We start from the raw sequence: 14,337 nt of genomic DNA, 5'->3' as shown, positions 1-14,337 counted from the left end.
AAACTTTTACGAGTTTACCAGTGAAGTCCACCTGTTCAGCATACAAAACTAGGTGGCATTTTCCCTTTGACTACACCCTATCATATACATATACATGTACATATACCTATCCATACTACCGACAATATTTGGTGCGTGGGGAAACCAATTTCCTTGGCGTAGCACTTACTGCTATTTTGGTAATATGACCATTTTATGACTCACGCATGTGTAGGCGTTTGGCAGCAAAAGGGAGGTGCTAAAGCTAAACACGTACTACAGGATGGGGCAGCCTTCAACGCTGGAGAGTAGGCAGATGAAATATGTGCACAGCAGCAGCACCTGCTTTTTTTTTAATGAAACAATCTCTGCAAATATGATATTTTGTATGCAAACATGCAAAATATTGTTGCGGGCCCCACGAAAAATAAGAAAAAAAAGGTAGAAAAGCGCACTCGTCGTAAAAATAAATAAGCCAAGGCCCATGCTGAGCCATGTTGGAGGGTTGGAAACGGTGGCCTACCTGCGTCTTACGTAAGAAAATAAATAAACAAATATTTGAGTTGACAATAAGCTGCGCCAAGAGAGTAAAATATACTGTACCCCCAAGAAAATTATTTTTTCGGGAAATTCGAGAGATTAACAAACGTTTAAAAGTGTACTCCATTAAGATAATAAATCTTAATCTTAAATAAATGTAATAAATAATGGTATAATATAGTAATAAGTTATCGTTCATATTTTTTGCGATATAACTGCCACTTTGTTAAATTACAAGTCAAGTGGACCAGACTCCAAGCACTTAAAGTCAAAAGATTCACATTTTTAATACATCAAACCTTTGAGTTAAAAAAGCGTAAATTGTCAGCTGAATTCTAAATAAGAACCCATTTATGTGTATATATACATGTACATGTGGGTTTTTGTCAATTATTTACCAGCAACCCCCAAAAAAAAACCTTGTTACTTCGTGTGGCGGCACTCAATACTCGTTTGAGATATTGTATATCAATAATTCAATATTTATTTTCATTTTTGTCGCAATTTTCGGTTTCTTATTTTGCAGCTCAGATGAAAGTCGTAACGAGGAAATTTAATCTTTTTTCACGTTGCTTTTTTGTATCTTCACCTCCTGGCATTTCACTTCCTTGTTCTCATCTCTCTTTTTTACCCAAAAAAAATATACGGCAATATTTTTTGTTTTCGTGGAAGGAGACGAAAACCCAATTAGTTGACGATGACGACGTTGATGCTGGCATTTGACATCACAGTAAACGAAACTGACTGACTGACTAGACCTTTTTGCACCAGACACCAATTGAGATATCCACTCCAAATTGTATTTAAAAAATAAATAAAATGGTGGTCATCTATATGTTTGATTCGCTCAGGTTTCCGTTTCTGGTAACTGATAATCAAATCAGAATATAATGGTGGACAAAACTAGATTGACTTTTTATTTATTTATAACTAGGTTTAAGGTTTTTTATTGTCGATTTTCGAGTGGAAAGTTATTATGTTTCGTGATCAAAGTATTGGTGGTTATGAAAGTCAGAATCTTAAGATAAAAGAAACATTTGCAATCATTCAATTATCTCTTATTTTAAAATTTAAACTACAACTCTGATTAATTTTATTTCAAAAAGCATTTATTGTATCAGTATCAGTTTCAAATTAAGTAAAAAGGCATAAACATTATGTTTGCCATCTTTAAAACTTTGCATTGCGCTTATCGTGTTTACTACTCTGTCCTCTTTCTGCCGCCCACAAATCTATATGGAATGTCGAACATTGCCGTCCGCCTTGTGGCCACCCCACTAATTACAATTTTGTGCCCTGATATTTCTCAGGCTTTTCTCTTTGGTCATTTGCACACTTTACATGGCTCCGTCTTGTAGTCCCAGCGGAGGACGACATTTGTCTGGTTGTCCACCGATGTGTCCTGCAGCCATATTATACCGCCCAACGTTTCCGTTTCCTCCTTGGCTACCAGCCCAGCCCAGTCCAGCCCAGCCCAGCCCGCTTTTCCAACAAAGCTGTCAACAAATTAACTGTGACGCTTATGGGGAAAGCGAAGCGGACATATGGATGGGGTCTATAAAGGGGGGAGGGGAGGAAACGGAGAGGAAACTGTTTTCAGGACGATTGGGCTCGACATGCTTGGCATGTTTTGTTGCCCAGTTTTAGGCGAGAATATGTGTCGTAAATTTACCCCCACATTTCCCAAAGGATCCAAAGTGCCAGCTGCTTTTACCCACAAATATTGAACAATTAGCTTAGCTCATAGCAAACATTTACTGGTGATTTAAATTTTTCTCCGCCATTCTGTCCACCGGGGAGTTCTTTAAATGCCCAACAATATATCTCATTTAGAGACCCTTTCATTGTGTCTTAAAGAGCATTTGCAATTCTACGTTATTTTTGGATGTTGGCAATTGCTGGGTCTTATAAACGATATATTCTTTTTTATATAAATAATTCTTGTACGTGTGGTAATGATGCCGACACGTGACAAGGCGACAACTGGGGAGTGAAAAATGCTGCAGACAGAGCGTAAAGTAGACAAAAGGCGCTGAAACCAGATATATATTTTTCGGCAATATTTATTATGCCAGCCTGCAAAGGTGTATAAATTTGCATGAGAAACTGCTGCTGGGAAGAAAGAAACTCAGAAACGGCGTCTGTGTACGTTTGAGATTCTCGAGCAGGAGAAGAGCACTGCATAAACAAATAAACAAACAATACATAAATTTTTGAGACCAACATGAAGTGAAGGTGGGCATCTTGTGCCAAGCACGTTCTCCACCTTTTTTCCATTCAATACCTTGCCGCCTGACAATGTTCCTGGCTTTTCGATTTTGTCCTGCTGAGCTCCTTGACTATTGTCCCTGCTTGTGCGGTTTTGCCGTGGCTTGACATTGGCTTTGATAACAATAATAATCATAATAATAAGAGCCTATAATAACAATCATTTTGTGACCCCTAAATGGAATTCACCTTGGCTCAGGCCCAACCCCACCTTCCATTAAAGAACACACTTCAGGTTATTTTTATAGACTGTATATTTTATTTTATTTCTTTTACAAAATTGCATTATTTATGGCAATATTTATATTTATCACAGTGTTGAAAGGCCATACATCAATGTCGTCTTAGAGGTATCTGCAATAAAGAGGGAATGAAAATACGCATAAAATTAGAACAAATGTTTATTCACACTTAATAATATATATTTTTTGTATATCTTTTATTTATAGGTGATGTTAATAAAGCCAAATCTTCTGTAGCACCGAGAGAACAGAAAAATATAAAATATGGTTATGTTTCAAAACGTGAGTATTATAATTTAAATAATGCAGGTACTTATATTTAAAGAACTCTAATTATATCATGTATAAAACTGAGAGATATGCAGTAACTTAAAATATACACAAACATCAGTAAGAATATATACTTGATTCTTAGACAACCGAGTCTAATATGTGTAAAAAAAAATGATTTTATATTTCAGAATTCGAAAGAAGCTATTATAAAGGGATTATTTTAAAGTGTTTTAATAACAAATTAAAACAAATAAAAGTTTTTATTGTTTCCTTATAAATCAAGGAATATGTACAACTATAAAATGCTGTTTGCCAAATAACAAAATAGGGATGAGCCGCTGGCCGTCCGTTAAAAATGTTATTGCTGTCTTTTAATATATGTAATCAATACAATTTAACTTGATTTAAAGTGTAAAGAAAATACCAATTTAAATTCTCATTGAGGCAGCATTTTAAAAATTTTTTTAAAAATTTGTAAGTGTGTTTTTTTAGGTTTTGTTTTATTTTTGTAATAATATGTAATACTTTTTGTTATTTATTAGTATCTTTTTTAACGTTTTTTCTTTAATAGCTTTAATATCTTTATGTTTTATTCTTGAAAAGCTTTTGCAAATCACCTTAAAAAGTTAAAAAACTATTAGTAACGAGTTTAATTGACCTGTAAACATTTAAAAATACATTTCACAATGAAACATTTATTTATTATTACAATATGAACTTTCTTTCGTTTTTGAAGAGGGTTTTTTATATTAAAATATTGATGCAAATTTGATCAAGTGACCAGCAAAAAATGTATAGTAAACATTATAATGTTTTCACATTGGTCATGCAGAAGTTTTTCAGTTGGCTATCACATTTTCATCTCTTGCTCATTTGTCGGAGCTTGTCAAATCCGGTCAACAACTTAGCTCACTCTGAGCTCAACCCAAGGGATTTATTTTCTAGTGTCCCTCTTTTTTTCGATTATCAATTCGCATACGTGCCAAGGCATGCTTGAGAAAGCTTTTCAAGTGTCTAGACTTCTGACAACTATGAATTGAATGCAGCCAACAGTATTTCTGCCCAAGAATATTTGCCTTTCGCTCAAAGGACCCTGGGAATGAGTTAGGGTGATTTGGAGCTGCTCCGAAAAGGACGAAATATCCTGGCTTAATTACTGCGTTTGGTAGGAGGGGAAGGGGGCCTCCAATCGAACTGATTTGATTGTGGACCGGCTCGTTTAATGCAATATTCCCATAAAGAAGCCTTTGTGTGTGAGGGCGAATGCGGGCCCTTTGAAAAACTTTGTAAACCGGTCAGGGATATCCTTGTCATACAGCACACACACAAAAGCAACAAATTAAACTGTTCCTATTTGCAAATGAATTGTGCGTGGCGTAATTTCGCAGAAAACTTTTTAAGGGATAAGGCAGGATCGATGTGATGGCTTGCGCCAGGCACACACGTTCCTTCCGCTTGAAATAAAATAAGTAGTATAATACAGAAGGCAACTTCTCTGGCACCGAAATTGAAATGAAAGAAAAGGATTCTTGGGCGAAACAAAAAAAAGTCTTTGTATCTCTGCTGATATCTCTTTGTGCGTGTCCTTCTGTGTGTGTGTTTGTGTGTGTGTAAGTCTTGGTGTCCTGGCCGTAGAAACTTTTTGTGAGGGCCTGGGTCCGGGTCTTTTCTGGCGTTTCATACGCTCAATTGCTGGTGGTTAGCCGAGCCCGGCTGCGTGTTCTGGTCGACAGTCAATTGAAAATGAAATTGGTAAAAGTTGGCAGAAACAGAACCAAAAACTCGAGCCACCGCCTCGATGTGTGTGTGGCATCGGGGCATCTGTTCTTTTGAGATGTCGATGGGGGGCAGACAGAGTGGGAGTTACGTGCGGACAAGCATGCATAATGAGCCCCACGATCCTTTCACCTGGATGCGGGTTACCTTTGCAAATTAATACTAAAGAGACGCGTAAAAGTATGCAACGCCAAGTAGCAAGCTGCTACGTGCCTGTTGCAGGGTGTCCTTCTTACACCGAACTCTTGTTTTATGAATACTTTTCCCTACTTTACTCTTTGATCATAAACCACAAAAAAAAAAACAAATGTACGAAAGTTGCTTTGTTTGGCGCATATTTCATCAATGGACACGTCCTTGTCTTGTTGGGAATTTTTATAGATTCCACTTTTGAGTGCATTTGCTTGTTGCGTTACCCTCTATTCTGCTTGCTTTGTCATTTTTTACGATTTATCGGCGAACAGTTTGGCTCGCCAACACTTTGTGACATATTGTTGAAGACTACGTTTGGTGCAGAAAAGACAACGTTTTTCCTTCCCAAAAGGGATTTGCAAGGAAACGTTTTAGAGTGAACAAGGTGTGTAGTTCGCCACAGATAATTGAAAAACGCTCTAAATCCGTGTTTCTTTTTAAGGTTTGATGTTCATTTTGTCACGGTAGAAAGAATAAAAAATGTTTGTGTTCAAAAGAACGCATTATTTTTTAAGAGAAATTGCAAACAAAGATTTTCACAAAAAAGTAGAAGCTTAGAAAACACTTGTGTGTGCGGCTTAAAGAATATTTTTGAGTTTGCATTTATATTTGCATTTAAAGCGGAACTGATATAAACAACTGTTTAGGGCAGACTTTTCGCATCTTTAATAAAATTAAAAAATAATTGGTCAAACATTTATTAAACGCCGGGAAAAAAAACTTGTAAGCCCAAGTTTTAATAAAAAGTGGACAAGTTTTAATTATATTTGTGGAATTGGTCAATGTTATGTGGCATTAACCTTATGATTAAGAATTTGAATTTAAGATTATTTTTCAAATAACACATGTCAATCAAAAAAAATTTTTGAGTTATGTTGCCTGTCGATTAGAACATATAAATTTTGATGTGAAATTGTTGTAATAAAATAATATACAAAGTGTACATTAAATTCGTAAAATAAGATCAAATATACTTACTTTTCATACAAAGTCCAGAAGCTTACAGAATTATTTATTCAGTCATTGAAGTAAGAAACTCTTCCCCGCTGACATCTGAAAAATAGAAAAAAAAGGTTTGACTTAAAAAGAATAGAAAGTTTCCAATGTGGTATAAATTGCGGAAATATAAATTATTCTTCATTTCTGATTTCTGTGGAGAATTTTGTCAATGCTAATACTGTTTACTTTTACATTTTCCTAATTTTATTTGCTATTGATAACGGAGACATTTTTTCCGTTTGCAATTCAAAGTTTTTAGGTTCGAAATGGGATACAAATGATATTTTATTTTTTTTCTGTTTTATCTTTTACCGAATATTTATGCAAATGAATTTGACATCGAACATTCTCATCTGGAATTGGATTTTAGTTTTTGCTGCATATTTTGCAAGCGAATATGTATGAACATGCCGATTGGGCTGGTAAAGTTGTTAATCCTAATAAATGGTGACATGGTAATTGTTTTTCAATAGTAAAACAAACAATAGGTTGGCCCAAAAAATGTAAAATCCCTTTTGTCATTTTAAAATTTTTGCCTGCCAAAAGTAAATTCAAATGTCAAATGTCTATTTTGTTTGTAAGTTTCTAATTTTATAACTAATTAAATACCCCTTTAATCTCAGATGTTAAAAATCAAGTTTTCTGAACCGAGGTTAATTTATAAGTTTTTTTGATGCCATTGTAACACTAGGTTTTACTGCGGCTTTAATTTTTAAATAACAACATGTGGTAAAGTGATTGACAAACAACCACACTTCGCGGTTTCAAAAAGAATTTACGTGTTATTTATGTGGCACTTAAACAAATTAATCAGTTCGATTTTTATGTTTATCACTCTCTAATTGCATTTATTGTATTGTAGGAATTTTACGGACAGTCCCGCAGCCCCTTTATTTTTGTGGCATTATTAGCAAACGCACTCTCACACAAAAGAAATCGCACATAAAAATTTATTACGCCACGCCCACCACTCCGAACACCTCCCCCATTGTTCCACGTTAAATCCGCATAAAAACAAATAAAAATACGGGGGCCGCGAATGTAACGAAAACAAAAAAAAAAAAGAAGAAAAGTAATAATATCTTTGTGGCGGGATACTCACATGAGCAACAAATGCAGTTCATCGGCAGATCCTCCACTTTCTTGGCTTTTTGTTTGGGCATTTTCCGAGTTTTTCCCACGGCGGCTGTGTCGTTTACATATCGTTTCGTTTTTGGCCCTCTTCTCCATTTTCTGGGCCACGTTGCGCTGTCTAAACGATTTACGACACTTTTGCCAACTGCCTGACGCACACATTTGCAATATTGTTTGTTTGTAAGTTTGTGTGCGGGGGCGAGTGTATGTGATATTAGCATTAAACAAACGCACACACAAACATACACAGGAGTAGGAGTTAACTTGGCCAAAAGGCAACACAAAAATGCCACACACGTTCGTTTTTATTATGTTAAATGTCTCCTGGGGCCTCGAACATCAGCATCTGCAAGTTGTTTCCATCTGTTTAGGTCTCCTTTCTCCTCTCTCCTTTCTCCTTTATCTTTTCTCCTTTTCTTGGCTTTTGCTAACTGTCACTTGGCTTGGCACATTTCACATTCACTTAGACGGCAGGATTAAAGCAGCAGCGCGCCAAAAAGTAAGCTTCCCAGCTAAATTAGCACACGACAATTGGTTCTCGTATTTTTGGGATCTGCTCTGGTTTGGTTTTCCTGCGAATTGTCCTGTTCGATGCGTCCTTTCAGTCGATTTCAGCTTACTGCCCGCCGCTCCAGATGAAACTGACGACTGGCGAACGACGGTCAAAGTCAAAGGCGGGTTTTTCGTGCACGCGATTCGTTTTTCACCTTCGTCGGTGAGTTCGGCTGTCTTGAAAACGAACATTTCCGATATATCATCGTTGAAAGCTCATTTTCAAACTCATCGAACTCTCTTCGAGTGCGTCCTTGCTGGGAAGGACTGAGTTGCTCTTGGCTCATCACAAACTGTTCTCTTTGGTCTCACGTACCTGCTGGAATTGCTCCAAATCCTATTTTGAGTTGAGTAATGAGACAAAAGTCCCTGTTAAGGTTGAGTCTTTCAAATGAGTTAACAGATCTCATGATAGCCATTTCTCTTAAGGTCTGCAAAAAACGAGTCGATTATCCCAGCTTAAATGACTCAAATTTTAATTTCGAGTTGTGCCTAACGAGTTAAAACTGAATTTTAAAATTCAAGAGAATTTTCTTGAGCACTCCAGTGTTAACTCAATGTTAAGGAAGGTATTTTATTTTAGATTGGTCTTCTGCTTAAAAGAGCAAAAGCTCTTAATTAAATTTAAAAGAAATGTGAAAATTATCAATAATTTTAAAAGTTTGTTTCTATTAAGTGTATGTATTTTTAAATACAAAAATATTTCTGCAGACTATGTTAATATTGTTTGAGATAAATATATTGACAGAGCTTCTACAGACAGAGCTGTACATCCCACATAAAACCACTCCAATTGTTATGCTCTTAACCTTTTTTACGAGTGGTTAAGGAAACTCAGCTTTGCTCCGTGCGAAACTTATTTTTTGAGTGGATGGCACTATTCAAATTTTCTCTTTCATCGCTCACACGTTCGGCAGGCGATTTTGCTCGGCTTTTTTGCTCTCTCGGGAAATCCACCACACTGGACTCGGTCGGCGCATCCTCGTGTTCGCCAAAGGACTCTTCGGGTCGAGTGGCGACACACAAACGCACACACTTGACTCGAGGAAAAACACGAGCACGGCGGCTCCGAGCCTTGGCCAATCGTAAAAGTTTTGTACGTATTTAGTACAATTTCGGGATTTGGCAGGATGTAACGAACGTGTAAGAAACAGAGCGCGTCCCATTCACCGTGTGCGATAATCAACAACAAGCGACGCGACAACGAATTATATATTTATATATTTGAAAAAAAAAATCGCTAAAAATTTAACAAATCGTTTGGAAGCCACTTTCAAGTGATATAACGAAATATACGGATATATAATGAAATAGCAAAGAGAAAATCTATAGAAATACGCCGGCACAAGTGATTTTAGTCAAGTTAAGCATAAACCAAATCGTCGAAGTCTTCGGCTTGCCTCGGTTCTACAACGCTCCCCCCGCCCCCTTTGTTGTACTCGTATGTGTACTTGTTTTTGCGAGCGTGTTTTGCCGTAAGCCGGTTAAAATTTTTCTGTAATTACACCACCCACAAGCTGGGCTAAAATTCCCGTGAAACATAATTAACGAAGAACAACTGAAGCCGCCGATACAATTACCTTGGCAAAAAAAATCGGTAAAATCTAAAGAAGAAAATTATCAAAGTCAGAGCCTTTGCGTGTGTGTGTGTGTATTTTTGTGTTTGTGTGTTGACCTGAATGGATGGCTTTATTTTTTGTATAAATAAAGATAAAGTCCTTATCGCTTGGACCAGCTAATAAGAAACGCCAATCTTGTCTCTCTCTCGAGATGGAGATTGAAACGATTGCAGAGGGAAGAAAATCTTTTTTATTTCGGGGTCCTCCCCATCTTTTCTTCAATAATAGTGTCGTTTCCTTTATTTGTCCTTTTATGTTTACCTTTTTTTTTTTTGGTGTTTCCTCGTTTCGTCGTGGTTTGGTTTAGTTTGCTCGCACACAATTGAAAATTCAATTGATTTACAAAATGAAGTTTACTGGTCGGGACCGACAGATACTTTTTATCTATTTTCATTTGCAGTTTTACGAGCAGCAAACATTTTTCTTTTTTTTTTTGCCTTACTGCCTTTGGCCTTACTTGGTTTTGGCTTAAAGCAAAACCGTTGGCAATTTTTCACAGTTCTTCTTTTGCGATTGGAAGGGCCTTGGGGGCCATCTGCAGTTTGGTGCGAAAATAACGCTGCGTCCAAGAAGGATTGTTGTGGCTGATGTTTTCGTTGGTTTCCGATTCGGGTGTGCCGAGTGTGTGTTTGTGATTGGAGCGGCCTAAAATCGTTTTAGGACCAGCTGCGAAGTGATTTTCAGCAACCAAAAAAAAAAAGAAAAGGGACTGCAGTGTGTGCGGAAAGTGGGCTCTGCAGATTGACATAGTTATGTTCTCAGCGAGTAATGGGAAATCCTTGGCAAGAGCTCAAGAAAATTTAAGTTTTCTTTTAGGCTGACCTCACAAGTGCTAAGTCCGTTTTTATATTTTATTTAAAGCGGACTGGCGAATTGATGTTAGACTTTAAGCTCAATAATTTCATTTTAATTAATAAACTAAGTGATTCCTTGAAACAGTAAAACGGTTCAGTATTTTTATTGAAATAAATGTTTGTGCGATTGTGTCAAAGAATTGGATAATAATCAAACGCCTTTTTTAGTTTGCTAGCATAAAGCAACAAAGTTTTTTTTTAACTCTGAGAAGCCAGAAATATACGATAAACTGAATAGCTTTCTTTGAGGTCTTATGATTGTGCTATCCGATGAAAAAATGTACAGTTTAATGAATGCAAACTATACAGCAATCTGGTTATTGCTGAATATTCTAATTGAAGCTCATTTAAGTTTTAATGTAAATGCTTCCTTAATGCTTGCTAAAGTGCTTTTGGATATAAAGTAATGCTTTTTAATACTCCTTTACTTTGTGGATTCGTTTTAAAATGTTCACATTAAGGATAAACTCAAAGGCTGAAAATAGTATTATACAGCTCAACGTAACATGCCTTTCACTTCTTGCCTTAAGAAACTTTCCATGTTTTGGTGTCAAGTGTTTTTATTAGAACTGAAAGCAGAAAAGCAGAAAAATTGCAGGCTAAGGCAGGGATGTACCAATTTTCTTTTCATCAAAGTTTTCAGTCAAACGTGAGAGAAGGTTCGTAACAAAACCCGTTTTCCTGTGCCATAGTAATATAATGCGCACACGCCATGTATAATGAATGCCCGAAATAGCCTGCATATTTAAAGAGGGCTTTTGTGGTGACCAGAAATCATAAGATCTTGTTGTCAACAGCTAAAACATTTGAAGCCACAGACAAATTTATGGCTACCATTAACCTAATTGAAACGATATCGGTTGATATATCATTCGAAGGCTAAAACATATATGTTACGTGGCTAATTGGGTGCTGACCAACCAAAGATTACAAGGCAATTTGTTTATTATATTAAAATGTTGACGGTTATTGTTGTTTCTAAAAATAGATCGAATTACTGAAAAATGGGGGAGCTTAATTTTAATTTTTTTCAGTGAGTAATAATAATAGAGAAATGGTGAAACTAAATCCACTCCCTTGAGCCTTATGAGTCTGAGCTAAAAACACAATTTCGAAGTACCCTCTTCTGTCTGTTCAAATAGCGTTTTACCAAACGTTCGTCATGGCGTGGCTGAGCTATATATAAGTATATATATATCTTTATAGGTGGCTGATCGGCCACGCCCACGCTTTCACTGCTGTTGTTGACGTTTACAATTTGGTGTTGAAAACTTCAGCCGGCAATTGGGTAATACTTGCGATGATGGCGTTGGTTGGATGACTGCAGCAATCCTGCATTAAGTACCCGCCTGTGTGTCGGTGTGTGAGCGACGATGGGGTTTTGCAACAAAGAAATTTTAATTTATATAGAATGAGTTGGGGGCGTTGGGAAGTTGTAGTACCTTTCGGTCCCTCAGCAGTCGTCAACATTCCGATGTTCGTGTGCTGTTCAGTGCTGTGCTCACAGTGCACTCACTCACTCACTCACTCACTCGCACATGCACACCAAAAAAAATCCAATTATTTTAAAACTTTTGACAACTGCAACAACAACCAGGCGATGCGATGCGATGCGAGGCTATGAAAACAATAAGAAAACTGACTGCCAGCCAAAGGCAACAAAAACAATATATAGGAGAAAGTCGAAAGTCCGCAAAAAATCAAGCAGAAAAGAGTGTGAGAATGGTTGAAAAGGGTTGCCAACCATTATAACTTCACTTGAAAAGTTTAATTGATTTTTACAAGTGCATGTATATGTATGTTTGTGGATGGATGAATGTATGGCAAGGGATTTTGTGGGGGTCAGCCTACATACTACCTGCAGTCGTGGTATTTTCAGCTTTTTCCAGCTTTTTTCGTTCAGCTAAGTGGGTCTATAACTTGGTGTAAACAAAGTAGATTCCGGGGGTAGAAAAGAAATCAAAAGCAGTATTGCCTCATGAACTGAGGTGCAAATTTGTTAGGCTCTTCCAATTGGTTTGGTTTTATTTTTTTTTTTTTTTTTTTTTTCTCTTCTGGCTTGTTCAATTCTTGCCTGACTTTTAAGTTTTTCTTTTGGCTGCTAAACCTGACTTTTTAATTGCTGCTGAGTGTGCTCCTGTTACTGTAATTATTGGGTTTGCCTTTGAGGGATTTGCTTTTAGGTGATTGCCTTAATGAGTGCTTCACGTTAGGCAAAGAACTTGGAAACGATGCAATTTACCGTGATTAACTTTATTCACAACAGAGCATTTAACCACATTTCTTTCTTGGCCTTTCAAAAGTACATATTCTGTAATTAAGTTTCTGATTTTACAGACAATTGAGATGATATCTCAAATTAGGTTTTTGCAGTATTTAGGTTTCAGAGTAGTTGGTGTGAAATTTGATTTGATGTTGAGTTAAATACATTGAAAAATGTATTTATTTGCAATACTCAAACAATTAATATCATCTGAAAGAGAGTTTTGATTTTGGGTTTTAAATACAAACTCATTTTTCTTTTAAAACTGTTTAGTTGATCACAAACAAATTGTTAAAATAAGATAGATTTTGATTTAGGAAACAGAAGAAATCGTGGTCTGTTTTTGACAAAACCCAGAAGATTATTGTTTTTAAATGTTAAAGCACCTCAAATTATTCTCGAATTTATTTATTTTTGTTTTATTTAGGCATTTAAAGTCAAAAATACATTTGTTGTTGAAATTTGCTAGCTAAACGATTCCAACGGATTTTCACTTTTTCTCCTTTCGCCACAAAACCACACACAAAGGTCTCTGACAATTTAAGCCAGGTCGACTGACTTTTATCCTTAACAATGGTTTTTTCCTCTTTCTCCCCTTTTTTCTGTGTGTCCTGTTTTTTGCAGGATCCAAGCGGCAAACAGCATTGAATCACAACAGAAAAAGAATAAATAAATCAATAAGACAAAAGAATAAACTGCATATCTCTGATTATATTTTAGATATAAATGATATAAATATAAGAGTTCTTTAAGTATTAAGTTCAAGCTTAGGCAGGTAAATGTATTTGATCAGATAAGTAACAACAGCTTCCCTCCACATGGTAACCATAAAATTGATGGCGATATCATCGCTACGACGACTGTAATAAACTTGGCGTTTGGAACTACTACAAAATGTCGACAACAATCAATATGTGTGATCAACAACGACAACAAATTTTACAACTGAATGCGACGTGACGGCAACAATTGCAAATATTTATAACGCATACGACATGTTGCTATCATGCCAATAATGATGATGACATCGCATTTACTAACACACCTTGTAATATCCGATGATTTTCGGCTTGCGAAAATGTATTTAACGAACGATTGAAACACTTGATGTTTGACTACGACTACAAAACAATATAAAATCAATTACAAAACACACACACGCACCCTTGACACAAACACACCTACCAAACCCTCAACAAAACAAAAAACAAAAAACAAAAAACAAAAAACACCCACTTTAAACAAATTGTTTGTGTTGATTTTTCCTATCGTCTTTGCATTGGCACCTGCAGCGAAAGCTAAAGTGCCATTTGGCGAGTGAGTGAGTAAGTCCGTCAGCCGAAGAGTAAGTCTGACAGAGACATAGCCTGTACTGTGTAAATAAAAGCATTTAAAGTTATTAACCTTTGTTGTTGCTACTTGCTATCATCGACTATCGATCCCTCCCGATTTCCGACGAATAAATATACCGAAATAATGGGTCTGCAGATGACAGCAGCCAGTCCAATTGCAGCTTCCAGCCTTTTAGTGTTGTTCTTGCTCACCTGGACGCCCACAATCGTCGATGCTGCCCGTAAGTATTAGCATAAGAAACTACGCTTAAAAAAAAACGATATGCCTAAGAACTTTTTTAAGTACTTGACATT

The 14,337-nt window shown here is 36.4% G+C and overlaps 1 protein-coding gene and 1 long non-coding RNA gene across 15 annotated transcripts in view; one reads left to right on the top strand and one right to left on the bottom strand.

The window, feature by feature from the left end:
• LOC108138722 (tyrosine-protein phosphatase Lar) overlaps positions 1-14,337 on the top strand; it is a 124,538-nt gene that overhangs the window by 12,828 nt on the left and 97,373 nt on the right. For 12 of the 14 annotated variants that reach the window (XM_017261076.2, XM_041710221.1, XM_017261077.2 and 9 more), the window contains exons 2-3: positions 3,237-3,311; positions 13,984-14,264. In XM_017261076.2, coding sequence (XP_017116565.1) covers positions 14,168-14,264 — 97 coding nt within the window. In that variant the 5' untranslated portion in view covers positions 3,237-3,311; positions 13,984-14,167. Of the gene's footprint in view, positions 1-3,236; positions 3,312-9,059; positions 9,553-13,315; positions 14,265-14,337 lie in introns of those variants that run through there. The other 2 variants (XM_017261088.2, XM_017261078.2) reach the window with 1 other exon arrangement.
• LOC108138725 lies at positions 3,053-8,104 on the bottom strand. The gene is made up of 3 exons (XR_001774141.2): positions 7,372-8,104; positions 6,249-6,323; positions 3,053-3,141 (listed from the first exon to the last, which is right to left on the bottom strand). It is a non-coding gene; the product is annotated as an uncharacterized LOC108138725 (long non-coding RNA).

The sequence above is a fragment of the Drosophila elegans genome, unplaced genomic scaffold (genome assembly GCF_018152505.1).
Source record: "Drosophila elegans isolate 14027-0461.03 unplaced genomic scaffold, ASM1815250v1 contig_814, whole genome shotgun sequence".
Taxonomy (NCBI): domain Eukaryota; kingdom Metazoa; phylum Arthropoda; class Insecta; order Diptera; family Drosophilidae; genus Drosophila; species Drosophila elegans.
This window is presented reverse-complemented; position numbering and strand designations above follow the sequence as displayed.